At 45.0% G+C, this 14,369-nt stretch overlaps 1 protein-coding gene across 1 annotated transcript; it reads right to left on the bottom strand.

Moving 5' to 3' along the window:
• Positions 1–570: 570 nt before the first annotated feature.
• On the bottom strand, positions 571–13,460 carry LOC115104291 (envoplakin-like). Its single transcript, XM_029625668.2, has 21 exons — positions 13,186–13,460; positions 11,125–11,224; positions 10,813–10,967; positions 10,537–10,660; positions 10,102–10,233; positions 9,957–9,998; positions 9,514–9,783; positions 9,277–9,372; positions 9,073–9,183; positions 8,824–8,970; positions 8,549–8,703; positions 8,360–8,457; positions 8,036–8,208; positions 7,748–7,926; positions 7,469–7,607; positions 7,126–7,319; positions 5,593–5,743; positions 5,394–5,477; positions 5,177–5,284; positions 4,966–5,058; positions 571–4,850 (listed from the first exon to the last, which is right to left on the bottom strand). The coding sequence occupies exons 1-21, from the start codon at positions 13,227–13,229 to the stop codon at positions 1,353–1,355; spliced, it is 6,093 nt and encodes a 2,030-aa protein (XP_029481528.1). The 5' UTR covers positions 13,230–13,460; the 3' UTR covers positions 571–1,352.
• Between the last annotated feature and the right edge of the window lie 909 nt (positions 13,461–14,369).

Genomic DNA, 14,369 nt, shown 5'->3' with positions numbered 1-14,369 from the left:
CAACAAAGTGGTCCCTTAGACCTTTGACTGCTGTTTAAAAGAACAGTATTACAATGATCAATCTGCCACCCAGTTCATTCAAGTTGCTGCTTGATGGATTTTTCTCAATTTTGGAATTTAGGGATCATCTACCTCAGCATTGAACCAAGTCATTTCACCAAACGGTGCAAAATACAATGTAACATTTGGACCTAATGGACAAATTCCCCATTGTCAAATGCATTCTTCTCATAGCTAGGCTGTGTTTTGTAATCGCTCTGTTTTTAATCCCTATATCATTTTAACCAGTTATGGCACCAGGTCACAAATTTTACAACCTCATTTTATGACCCCACTTATAGGAGGGGGCCACTTCCTCCCCCAGGCAGGCTCATGTCCAGTAATCCCATAAAGCCCTGTATGTAACCAACTAATCTGTTTACTAGACATCCCATCAGAGGGGACTCTCACCAGTCCCCACAACACCTTTCACCTCTCACCAGGACAAGGGGAGGGACATTTACATCTGTAGATCCTTATTTACTGGCATAACGGCCCGTTCCGGTTGGACACACAGCAGCACAGAAACTCTCCAGATTAAATCCACGGTTTATTGCATTGGCATGCTACCTTGTATGGTTCTGCCATCTCATGAGAATGTCAAAACACAGACATCCTCATGTTATCATGTGGTCACAGAAGTGAAATTGACAGCACACTAAACACCAGGAAAGAGGGGGGCCACTGCCATTACTGAAAAGACAATACTATTCTTTGAAAGGCTAATCCCTGACCTTGAAGTCATTTTCCTGCTCAATTTTTTATTTTTATTCCATTGAGTTCAATTTTTATTTGATTAGTTTTTTACTTTTTCTATTATTGTCACATTGTTTAGAGGTGAACATGAAAGCAAGAATGTCCTTGTACTGTGTACAGTACACCACAATGTGTTCCTGTCCATGTGACAAATAAACAACTTGAACTTCAACAATTACCACCATCATATAGGAGTAATCATACACAGAGACCAACGTTTGTTTTGAAAAATGTAATGAGTGCTTATTTGAAAGTTTATTGGAAGAAATGGCTCTCACAATACTGAAAAACAAATCAAAGAAAGCTCTTCACCAAACATTAATTTAAATGATGTGTACAGCAACTCTTGAGAATCATAGCATCAATAAAGAACAGGTAAATGTGTACAGTTCAACCTAGACATTTTCTGACTTCAACAATCAGAACTATAAAAATGTTCTACCTTTACCATAAAAACATCAAAAGAACATGTGTTTGTGTTGTTGTGATGTGAATTTCTATTTAGCACCTGAAGCTGTAGCATCTCTCTAGATCTGGCATGTGTGTCAGCCACATGTCTAGACTTGGCTGTAGGAGCCAGGGATTCGATAGTTGGAGTATGATGGTGCATCTTTGGAGTCACCGCTGGAGGCTGCAGGGAGCAGCAAGAGCCCTGTAGTGACATCTTTTTTGCAGCGATCCATTGCCTCCTTGTACGAGATCTTCTCTTTCGTGATGGGGTCAATCAACTCTTTGGTGTGGGCAGACTTGTCTTGGAGGTTCTTGGCTACTGTGCTGTCGATTATCTTGGTGTTAAGAGCATCTTGGACACTGATGCGACCAGCTTTATGGGGGTTCACCAGCCCCCCAGTCAGGTACTGTGCTTCCATGTACCTCATGGCACTATCCTGAGGTATCCAGCCTTTCTCAGCCGCTTGCCCTACTGCGAGACGCTCCTTTGTCACAGGATCCTCCACTCCAGTGAAGGCCTTCTGAGCATTCAGTAGCAGATGCATGTGACTTTTGTCAATGAGACCCAGCTCAACTGCTTTGTGAACTGAGAACTTGTCCTTTCTGTTGAGGTCGACGATGCCACCCGTGGCTGCCTGTGCCTCCAGGAGCTTCTGGGCTGTGGTTGGGTCAATAAGGTTTCGAGTCAGGGCACTACGTACAGACATACGGCTGTTGGTGGTGGAGTCCAGCACCCCAGAGATTGGGAAGAGCTCATCACCGCTAGAAATATTCAGGTTGCTACTGCTGCCGTATCTATTGTTTGTGAGACTTGAGTAGGAAGACCTTAGTGATGATGGCATTGTGCTCAAAGAAGATGCCGCAGTGGTCTTTGTCGGTGTCCTTGGTGTTGCGATTGGACCAATGTAAGGCTTTGGTCTGGAATCCCCAGCGACCAGGAGAGCAAATTCTGAGATAGGCATTTTACCCTCCTTGTAGCGGTGCAGATCGGACTGGGTCAAGCGGCCATCCTTTAGAGCATTCTTGACAGAGAACTGCTTTCCACTCTTGCGATCCTGCAGAATCGAGGTCTCCCCATCTGGACCCATTGAGGTGATCTCCTCCCAGTCACATTCTAGCTCCTGAAGTTGGATGTACTTGTTGCGGTCAATCAGGCCCTCTAAGTAGGCATCATATGGTGACATGTCTTTGCCAGTCTCGGGGTCAAGGATGCTGATTCTAGTGGAGAGGTTGGTCTCTCTGGTGTGTGTCTCAGAGTGGTCCTCTTTCTTAAGATTGTTCTGCAGCTCCATAATGTAGGTCTCCTTTTGGTGTATCCGGTCTTTTTCATCCAGGATGTCCTTCTCTAGACGTTGTACCTCAGAATCCATCTTGAAACCCCTTTGCCTGTTTATCTGGTTTCTCTCACTCATCAGCTTGGATTGCAGCTGGAACGATATGCTTAAATCATGTTTCTCAGACTCCAAAGTCCTCAGTGTTTGGAGGAGATTTTCCTTCTCTCTCATCAGGGAATCTCTATTGAGGGTGATACTTGTTTCTTCGTGAGAGGTGCTTGACTTTGTGGTCTGGAGCCGGGTCACTTTGGTATTAAGTCTCTGGATTTCATCTTCTTGATCCCGTCTGGAACTTCTTTCCTGCAACACTAGATCTCTGAGATGGTCCCTCTCAGCCTCCACATTCTGGTCCTTCTCCACCCGAATCACCTCTTTATATACAGTCTTTTCAATGGACTTTTCCTTGCGCAGAATGTCCAACTTGATCTTCAGGTTTCGGATGTCCCTTTCCAACTGACTGATGTTGGTTTCCTCCATATCCATGTCTGTGCGTAAGCCACTGGTTAGTTTCTCAAGCTTGGGGTCTCTCTCCACTTTGAGGACTTCCTCAATAATGATCTTCTCCGCAATGGGTTGAGGGCTATTTTCAAGCTCAAGGATGCGAGATTTGATCTGTCTAAGCTCTGTTTCTACTTGAATCTTTTTTTGCCGGTCGTCCATCAGTGCCAAGTTTCTCTCTTTCTCCTCAACCAGGGCTCTCAACTGTCGAACTTCCAATTCCAGTTTTCTACGGGATTTAACCTCTTCATCCAAGTTCTTGTTCAGCTTTTCATACTCCAGGAGTTGTTTAGGATCCTTCTCAAGACGCACCACTTCCTGCATCACAATCTTCTCCTCTGGTTTCTGCCTTTCCACCATGATGTACTTGTTCTGCAGGTCAAAGACAGTTTCCTCCATGTTGCGTCGTTGCTGGATTTCCTCCCTCACATCTCTCCTCAGACGGTCAGCCTCCTTCTCCAGTAGGGGGTCATTTTCGTATTTGACTACCTCTTTGTTTACAAGCTTTGTCTCTAACTTAGACTTTTCAACCTTCCATTCATCTCTCTCTTTGCGCAGGCGGCTCAGCAGATCCAGGGTGCTGTCATATGAGACCCGCAGAAGTGAAACCTGGTCATTCAACCTCTTGATTTCCCTGATGACCTCTGGGCTCTTCTCCTCTTTAATCACTTCCTGGGTCACTTCCTTGTACTCCGACTTGGGTTTCTGGGAACGCAGAGTTTTAAGATCTACCATAACCGAGTCGATTTCTTTCTCCAGATCAGTGTGGTTTCGATTAGAGTCGTGCAGCTCTTTCCTTAGCCTCACCAGCTCCACCTCTGTCTCAGGGTCCACCCTGTAGATCTCATTGACGATCTCCTTGACCTCAAGCTTGGGCCGCACCTTCTCCACTTCACTGTAGCGGATCTGGAGGATGGTGAGTTCCTTCATCAAATCACTGTTCATCTTGTTCTCCTCTTCCAGGCTGGTGTGGATAGTCTTAACCTCATCAATGAGTTTTGGGTCCTGTTCCACCCTCTTCAGCACCTTGGTAACAATCTTAGGCTGGATAGTGGGAATGATCCTCTCAAGTGTGTTGATTTGGCTCCTAGTGCGGAATATGTCATCATTGAGGGACTTGGATCTTAACCCCTCCTCTGAGATCTCGGTCTGAAAGGTCAGAACTGCTTTCAGCATCTCCGGGTCCTTCTCTAGTCTCACCACCTCCTTTTTCACTACTCGCTCTTTGATAGTCGGTCTCTTCTGTGCCAGAACTGTGATCTCAGTCTTCATGTGGACCGTCTCTGTATCTCTCACCTGGACCTCCTGCTCCAGCTTGCGCATCTCCTCTCTCAGCTTGGTGGCCTCCTTGTCAAGCTGGGGGTCCCTCTCAAACTCAGTCAACACCTTGGTCAACAGCCTAGGTTTGACATTTGTCAGCTCAGTCTCCCGGCGGATGATATTCTCATTGACAACCTTTATCTCTGTCTGGGTGCCAGAGTGTTTTGTAGTCTCATCTTTGATTCTACTCTTCAGGGACACCAGGTCACCCTCTAGTTTGGGGTCACGGTAGTACTGCACAACTTCCCTCTCCTCCATTCGTTCCACACCTCTACGGCTTTTCAGTGAAATAAACCTCTTTCTGTATGTTGCTAGTTCATTCTCAGCATGGGAGCGCCTGGTGGTCTCATCCGCCAGCTCTCTCTTTAGAACGTCTGTTTCCTCCAGGTCTTTCTGCTGGCTCTGCAGCTGGCGCTCCTGTTTCACCACCACCTGGCTCACCTTCTCTTCATTCTGTTCAGAGCAGGTAACAGTGGACAATATAGTTTAACCTATACTAGAGTGGGTTTTTTAATTAGGAATTACAGAATCCACTGTGTTGATGTTTTACAAAGTAATTGTGTCATACTTGGGCAATTATGTTCTTAGCCAATCCCATCTTGTTGAGAAGCTGATCATTCTCTGCAGACACCTCTGAGTAGAGGTTCAGTAGAGCTCTTTCCTGAAACAGAAACATACAGCCTAGTCAGATCATGGATATTGAATCAATGCCCAAACTTGAATGCAAATTAAGTCAAATATAGGATGAGGATTGTTGCAGTCTCTCAGGTCCACAATACCTTTTTAAGCACAGCGTCAGCCATGGCGGATGTGTGACGTCTTTTGGCATCTTCATCATCCACATCTTTCAGTGTACCACGGTACTTATCAGATTTGGCCTCATACTCCTACGAGACATGGTGAATTCTCTTTTAAGAACAACATTGACCAAAACCCTTCAACTGATACGGACATTTTTAATGGTAGCTCTGATTAGATGTATTTTTTTTAACTCACATTGAGGACATTCTGCAAGTCACGGGACTGTTTCACTGCTAGGCCCACATCATCTGATTTCCTTTTTATGTCCTCCACCACTCTCTGAAAAGAAAGCAAACACACAATAAGAACAAAATAAATGTACTGCAGAAAACTGACGATGTTCATAGCACGGACAATTGTTGAGATAAAATAACACAAAAATAAACCCACAAACCTTCTGAGAGTTCTGCTTGAAGTTAATTTGAGAAAGTCCATCACTTGGATTGATCGTATTATTAGGCAGGTTGGTCAAAAATAAGTTCAATGATTGGACAGAGCTCTGGAAGCCTTGATTCTTATTGGTTGCCTCTTGCAGCAGAATCGTTCTATAACAATAGATTTTTTATTAAGCATCAGTATATCATAGACCACAGAAGTAACCACAGACACAAGACATATATAACTGTGACATAAAAACTCAGCATAAAAAGAAACGTCCTCTCACAGTCAACTGCGTTTATTTTATGTGTAAATATTTGTGTGAACATAACAAGATTCAACAACTGAGACATAAACTGAACAAGTTCCAAAGACATGTGACTAACAGAAATGGAATAATGTGTACCTGAACAAAGTGGGGGTCAAAATCAAAAGTAACAGTCAGTATCTGGTGTGGCCACCAGCTGCAATAAGTACTGCAGTGCGTCTCCTCCTCATGGACTGCACCAGTTTTTCCAGTTCCTGCTGTGAGATGTTATTCCACTCTTCCACCAAGGCATCTGCAAGTTCCTGAACATTTCTGGGGGGGGGGGGGTAACAGGTCCCAGACGTAGATCCGGGCTCTTTGCTGGCCATGGCAGAACACTGACGTTCCTGCCTTGTAGGAAATCACGCAGACCATGACGGACCCTCATCGATCCCACTCCAGAGTACAGGCCTCGGTGTAATGCTCATTCCTTCGACGATAAACGCGAATCTGACCATCACCCCCGGTGAGACAAAACCACGACTCCTCAGTGAAGAGCACTTTTTGCCAGTCCTGTCTGGTCCAGCAACGGTGGGTTTGTGCCCATAGACGACATTGTTGCCGGTGATGTCTGGTGAGGACCTGCCTTACAACAGGCCTACAAGCCCTCAGTCCAGCCTCTCTCAGCCTATTACGGACAGTCTGAGCACTGATGGAGAGATTGTGCGTTCCTGGTGTAACTCGGGCAGTTGTTGTTGCCATCCTGTACCTGTCCCGCAGGTGTGATATTCGGATGTACCGATCCTGTGCAGGTGTTGTTACATGTGGTCTGCCACTGCGAGGATGATCAGCAGTCTATCCTGTCTCCCTGTAGTGCTGTCTTAGGCGTCTCACAGTACAGACATTGCAATTTATTGCCCTGGCCACATCTGCAGTCCTAATGCCTCCTTGCAGCATGCCTAATGCACGTTCACGCAGATGAGCAGGGAACCTGGGCATCTTTCTTTTGGTGTTTTTCAGAGTCAGTAGAAAGGCCTCTTTAGTGTCCTAAGTTTTCATAACTGTGACCTTAATTGCCTACCGTCTGTAAGCTGTTAGTGTGTTAACGACTGTTCCACAGGTGCATGTTTATTAATTGTTTATGGTTCATTGAACAAGCATGGGAAACAGTGTTTAAACCCTTTACAATGAAGATCTGTGAAGTTATTTGGATTTCTATGAATTATCTTTGAAAGACAGGGTCCTGAAAAAGGGATGCTTCTTTTTTGCTGAGTTTAGCTGTGGGACAGATGGGGTTCTCACCTCTCCTGTAGCTGACTGTTGACGTTGGCATAGCGGTTCTTCAGGTGTTTGACCTCTGTCTGCTGGCGGCGGATGTCTGGGCAGTACTCATTGAAGCCCTTCTGCAAGGACCTGCTCAGCTGCTCTGTGGACTCCAAGTCCCTGCTCAGCTTCAGCATCTCGTCCTGCTTTAACGCTACATCCTTGCGCATGTTCTGTTTGTAGGACAAGAGAGAAACACAGGAGACTGATCAAAGAGGATGGGTCAATCAAAGCAAAACACTCACTGCAACTTGTAAGAGTCCATCATAATGACATGATGTGTGATGAACTTTAAGTAGTCTAATGACTGAAATACTGTTACCTGAAGCTTTGCGATCCGTGTTTGGAGGACGTTGGGAACATCAGGGATGGCAGCATCTTCAGCCAGCTGCTCCTCAAAGCTAGAGACTGAGTTGTCCACCATATTTATCTGCCTCTCCAAGAACATGGAAGCTGTGGCTCTGGACAAGATAAAGAAATTAGTGAGTGAGAATAATCTTGAGGAATTGGATGTAAATAATAAGTCAAAAAATAAGAACATATAGCTAATGCAACCTTTACATAGTTTTTATTTATTTCACATTGTAAACTAAATTCTTACTTTTTGTTGTACAGGTCACAGAGGACGTTGGTGTCGTCAAACTTGTTGTTAAGACCACTCAGTTTGAGGGACAGGGCGGAGGTGGTGGGCCCAAGGGGCTTCTGGGCTAGCATGGGATCCATATCTCTCTGGACCGCTGCCTTCTCTGCCTCCAGGTTCCTAACAGTCAGGGTGTCCCTCTGCAGGGCAAAACACACCATGGATATCACACTCCAGAAACACACTGTCCATTATAATGATGCTATGTAGCAGGCTGCAGTGGTCTGAAATAAAAAACAATCACTTCACCTCATGCTCCTTCAGCCTGTTGGCCAGGTCACGTGTGGGGTCACTGCGATCCAGAGGGGCCCTCAGCCGGCTCAGAATGTCCTTCTCACTGTGGTCCAGGTTCTCGCTGATCTTGTCCAGCTGGCTGGCCAGCACCGTGGTCTTTGGGTCCACTGGGGCATTAGCCACTGGGGCTGAGGACAAGCAGAGGGCACAGTGAGAAATAAGGGGACAGGAGAGGGCCACACTGAGTCTAGTCCCCTGTATCTACTAGGGTCCCACTGTGAGTTCAAACTAAATGATTTCTGCTAAAGTTCTTAGCAAGTGGAGTGATGTTCCACTCACCTGCTCTCACTGAGCGCACCACCTCCACACCGGGGCTCCTCAGGGAGGCCATCAGAGTAGTTCTCTTTCTCTTCAGGTTAGAAAGCTCTCTGTCCAGACTGGACACACAAACACACATTACAGTTCGCCTGGGATGGTGGTTAAGTTTTGGGTCATTGTAATAAGGAGTCTTTTTTTCTCTCTCTTTACCTTTCCACTTTCTCAATGGCCTCAGTGTCTGGCGGTGGGACCAGGAAGCAGGCTCCAGGCAGGGTTTTGGTCTTCCCAGTGCTGGTCTGGACCTCCCAGTTCTCATCGTCTAAGTTGGACTTTAGCATGAGCTTCTCTGCTTGAGACACTGAGTCCTAAGGGTGACAGGAGTTTCCATCATTATATTGTGCTACAGCTGTCAATTGACAGGACATTAGCTTGCCCTTTAGCTTCTCAGAACTCTCACAATGCTATTCTATGAAGCTATTTTCTACCTCTCCATTGGTCCATTCACACAGGGACACCACAGGGGTGGGTTTGGTGGGGCGGAGGCGCCGCAGCTTCAGAGGGGCAATGGTGCTGCTGAACTCCCTCAGGGCTACGAGGCGCTGTTCGTTCCTCTCTATCGCTCTCTCATCACCCTGAGGATATGAGGTACAGAAGATATTAGAGAACAGATTGAAATAATGCTGTACGTCATAGAAACGACTGAACTTAGATACAAAGAATAAACCAAATCTCACCTCAAGCTGTAGCAGGATCTCTGGGTTGTTCTTGTTGTTCAGTGATTTGGGGTCCAGATTAGAGTTGAGTCTCTTCATGGACTCAGACAAGGTCTCCACATCCAGCTGGTACTGTAGGTAGGAACACACATAGGAGCAATGTTACATTGAGCCATGACAACGAGCCATAAGAAACGTCATTTCCCAGGGTAAGAGATGACGTACCTTCCTGTAGTTGTCTATGTTGTCAAGGTGTACCTCCTGGCAGATACACAGGTTTAGGAAGCTCTGCCACTCATTCTGCAATGCGTCGCTGTGTGCCTGAGACAAACCAAGCATATTGCCCCATGGAAGATCAGAGTAGATGATGTGGTGAGTAACACATGTGGTGAGTAACTCAATGTCCTATACTTAAGCTATTACAATGGGAAAGGTTTACATTTTGTAGCCATATAAACATACCCGTATTGTGGAGCTGGCAGGGTGCTTCATTTCAACGAGACGATCCCCATCCATCTGTAGCTGGTTGGTCTCGCTCTCATGTGTTAGCAGAGTGTTGTTTTTGAACTTCTCGTACTCCATGCGCACCCCTGGGGGGTCCAGCATGCGGTCGCTCCAGTCCTTCCTGAGGATCCTCTCCTGGTACTCGCTCAGGTAGACCAGCTCCTTACTGCAGCCCTGCATGTAGTCATACAGAGAGGCCAGGTACCTGTGTCTCCACAGGGAGGCCTCCTGCACCACACAGCATGAGGAGAGACAGATCAGTCACACCTGGACTATCTTATAGTCAACGATGGTTGAAGGTTCAAATACAACCACAACAGTGTAGCATTCTGAGCCCCTTTGACATGTCAGAGCCATACTTTAATGCACACACAGATGTATTACATAACTTCTGGACTCACCAAGAGATCTGTGTACTGTCTCTGAAAGGTAGACAACTTTGCCTGTGGACAGAAAACAAACCATGATAATCATTGTTTCGAGTTTATCCCTAGTTTTGGTGAGATTCAGAATGAAGAAAGCAGCCGAGGGCTTTGTAGTCGTTACCGGAGAGCCAGTGCTGCTGCGGTTCATTTGGGAGCCGTAGGCCTCGATTTCCTGGTGCAGGATGTTATGAGAGGCAATCTGCTTCTCCACATCAGACAGGTTGGGCCCGTACCTCTCTGCACTTATCTGTTTCTATAACACACAACACAACACACAGGTACAGTAAATCCTCTAGTTCAGCTGTATGTTTACCTCGACCACATGTCTTGTTAACTTTGTTTGGCTGTTTTCCCCCTGGGGATAATAAAGTTTTGTACCACTAATACTACATTCAGAAATATATGTTACTCCAAGCAACTAGGAGCTAATACCAAAGGTTTGGTTGCACCAGCAGAAAGTGGTGGTCAACCAAAGTTGTTATATAATGGCAGGACAGTACCGTCTACGGTCATACTGGTCTTAAATAGAGTGTTACCAAGGATATGGCAGGCTCACCTGTTTCTCCTCCAGCACCTGAGACCAGTCAATCCTGGGAGTGAGCTCCACCTCCTGGACTGCCTCATACAGGTCCCGGTACATGGTACAGTCCTTAGACCAGCGGTCATGGAGGTTTCTCACACTGAGGACCAGATAAAAAGGAGAAATAAGAGGCATATTGAAAGAGGGAAAGAGATAACGTGTGTGTGTGTGTGTGTGTGTGTGTGTGTGTGTGTGTGTGTGTGTGTGTGTGTGTGTGTGTGTGTGTGTGTGTGTGTTCTTGCTGGAACTCACTCAATCTCTATCTCTCCAGCCTGTGGGTGTGAAAGCTTCTTGGCCCGGTCCAGATCCAGGAACAGATCCTTCAGCAGCCCCTCAGCCTCAGCTAGGATCTCTGTATTCTCCTTCTGGTGCAGTAATGGCCTGCCCTTCTTGTCATTCACTGTGTCCTGGAACAGAAACAGAAAGGCACTCCCCATCATGACACATTTGTGTTGAATTGCACATTGATAAATGATCTGTGAAACGTGTTAGGTAAAGGTGTATGTATAACTGTGTAATTACATACACAGGCAGTGTGTGGGTAGGGATGGTAGGACCTCTTACCACAGCCATCAGCTCCTCAGAGCGCAGCACATTCTTCTCTACCCGGTCTGCATTGCTCTGCATACGCGCCACCAGCACGGCCACATCATTACCTTGGCTCCTGGGAAGAGAAAATACAAACCTCCATTCACATCAGTGTAATTGACACATTGTTGAAATCAGTAGGCCTATCTAAGAAAGATCAGTAGAGCAACCTGAATGTTCAGGAACCAGACTCCATGTTTGGTAGAATAATCAAAATGAGAACCAGACTCCATGTTTGGTAGAATAATCTAAATGAGAACCAGACTCCAGGTTTGGTAGAATAATCCAAATGAGAACCAGACTCCAGGTTTGGTAGAATAATCCAAATGAGAACCAGACTCCAGGTTTGGTAGAATAATCAAAATGAGAACCAGACTCAGGCAGAACAAAAAGTATTCTTCAGCCTCCCCCATCCAACTCCACAAAGGACTGTCACTCATCTACACTCATCTAGCAATCAACACATCTTTAAGTCTGTATGTTCTTGTACTTATTGTTCTGTCATTCCTACTCGTAGTCGCTGTTATGAAAGTCAGCTATTTATTCGTACACACCCTCACATTGATGGATTATTGAGGAGTGTCCTCAGGAATGTACAGTGAATGGGTGACATAGCACATGGAATTCTACTGATGTCCCCATGAATCACTTTGATCAAAGTTAATAGCTGATGAATGCAATTACATTCCAATGGGACAATAAAACGAATAGTGATAGTGGGGGGAGAGATTTACTGTTTTAACATTGTGGTATCCAGTATCTCATACATGCCTTGTTGACAGTTCTGAGTCATTTAGGCAACTGCTTATCTCTGTTAGTATATGTGGTAAAATGACAAAGTCCACATAGGTTTGGCAGACATATCCTGTCATACCCTGTCACATCCTAAAGAAGGTTAAAAGGAGTTAGATAATGCATAGCTACCGTACCAAAGCAAACAGCACACACACATGTCAGGGTGAGTAGGAGTGTGACAGGCAGACACTAAAGGGAAGCCTAAAAGTCACCCTGCTGGTTCTATAAGATAGAGAGCTGCAAAGGATCCAGACTCTACACCCTGTAGCACCAAGACACACCCCAGTGTAGGAGTGATGTGGAGGGTGTTCCTGCATGTGGTGAGGGACACAGTGTTCAGTGATGTAAAGGAACTGAAACATAATCCTCAGATTATTGATTTATCAAGGCACACTTGAAAGGAACATAGCACATATTTCACAAAAACATACTATCTATTCATCTCTATGCAACTTTGTATATACACAAATCTGATAGAACCTGTTTAAGCGACAGAACACACAGTACATACCCTCTTCTCTACATAAACATAAATCCTGAGCCTTCCAGCGATGTACCGAAACACATTCCACATCTGCTGTCTGTCAGTCACTTCTGTGAGATCACACTTCTTCAAACAGTGCTTTAATGTGCTCTGGGCTCTTTGTTACCGGGCCAGGCCACCTTTGTGTAACATAGTATTATCCATCAGAGCTATTTTTGCTCTGTCTACATAATTAGTCAGAGCAGCCATCTACTGAATACTGAGAGCGATGTGGAAGTTCAATGCACCTTCATGTCACACCCCATTGCTAAAGGCACACATCAGTGGTTACATACAACACAGTCCAAAAACCAATGAGATTACTCTTTTCTCAGTAAAGTAAACAAATTGTGACAGTTTACTACAGAAATTATTGTCTTGTCTCATCATCAATCGGCGGCAGATAAGATATATTTTACGCTTATGTAAGGTAGCAATGAGACGATACTAAGTGCTCATAGATCAAATCTGATACTTCATCTAAATCCTCTCCTGCATTTTCCTGGAAGACTGCGGACTCTCAAAAGAACACTATCATTCCAAGTCGGACATAGAAAAGACCAGTCAACAAATGCCCACATGTGCAGTGGACTAGATTCCAGGTCGCCCCTACAGGGAATACAAGCAGGCTGAGATGAAATGAAAAAGAGAAATAAAAGACAGAGAAAAGAGAAGGAAACATGACACATCAAAGTTCAGGCAACGGAGGGCAAACTCACTGGGCCACTTTCACCAGGTCGTACTCCTTCTTCTTGCTGAACATCCTGGGAGGCTGTGTGCGTTCTGTCAGTCCCAGTGAAATGACCTTACTCCTCACTTCCCTCTCCTCGCTGTACCTCTCTCGCTAGCCGTGTCTCCTCTCTCTAGTTAAAGAGCAGCCACCTGTCTCAGCTCCACCCCAACGAACAGGTGTGTCATCATGAAGGCACTAGACCAGAGGAACAGACTTGGTAGACCTGTTCCTCTCTCCTGTTCTACATCACACTCTCTCTCTCTCTCTCTCTCTCTCTCTCTCTCACTTTCTCTCCATTCCTACACACCTGCATTCCTGTCTTTTAATATATTTACTTTGTCTTACCTTGGCAAAATCAATAAAGATAGTTTTGTTATAGACATTGTTGAATAGGCACTTCTTTTCTAAATCAAGTGAGTCAGCACTAAGAGATACACATTATTAAAACAGTGTGATTCCTCATTGGTAGACTTCCAATGGAGAAACACTGGAATGTGGCATGTTAGATTCCAGGGTGCTATTCACTCACATTTACTGACTTCAATCAAACCAATCTAAATTCATTTCCACCTTAAAACATTGGAGATTGAATTATCTAGTAATGACATTAAACCACTGATTAGTTGTCATTACCAATAATAGATTCTAGACATATTTGGGATGAAATGCCAGAACACCAAAAGGCTATAGTGTAATGCCAAACAATGCCCAAAGTTCACACGGCATAAAAACATATCCAACAAGAATCATCCTAGTTACTACTACATACACCTTTATTGAAGGTTGGGCACACCACATTCCAACTGTGCTATCCACCCAACAAGCCACCCAAGCAAACAGAGAAGGACAATAATGTTTAGAGGGTATCAGACTAAGAGGGTGTGATCTGTGGGTAGTAAAAATATCTAAGGAAAACATAATAGCTATCTGTAGTAGTGTGATTTAAATGTTGTGTTGGCCTGACACACTAGCCACTACAGAAAGGGTGCAGTGAAACTAGAGTTAAAACAAGTCTATCTTACAACAACCTAAGATAATAAACAAAACGTGACAACTTTATTTTAGGAAGTCAAAACTGTGGTCGTGCTGGTTTGCATTGTATTCCCTTTGTAGCATCAGACACTACAGTACAGTAGGCTACAGTTCCCCAGGCTTCTGAGTATCAGTGAT

Source organism: Oncorhynchus nerka, linkage group LG21 (assembly GCF_034236695.1).
Source record: "Oncorhynchus nerka isolate Pitt River linkage group LG21, Oner_Uvic_2.0, whole genome shotgun sequence".
NCBI lineage: Eukaryota > Metazoa > Chordata > Actinopteri > Salmoniformes > Salmonidae > Oncorhynchus > Oncorhynchus nerka.
The sequence above is the reverse complement of the archived record's forward strand: the minus strand, read 5'-3'. Positions and strand labels throughout refer to the sequence as shown.

Coding starts and splice junctions, on each gene's coding strand:
- LOC115104291 (XM_029625668.2), bottom strand. CDS start 13,229: ATGTTCAGCAAGAAGAAGGAGTACGACCTGGTGAAAGTGGCCCA. Junction 7,927..8,035: donor ACAGGCTGAAGGAGCATGAG/GTGAAGTGATTG, acceptor TTTGCCCTGCAG/AGGGACACCCTGACTGTTAG. Junction 5,285..5,393: donor ACTTGCAGAATGTCCTCAAT/GTGAGTTAAAAA, acceptor CATGTCTCGTAG/GAGTATGAGGCCAAATCTGA.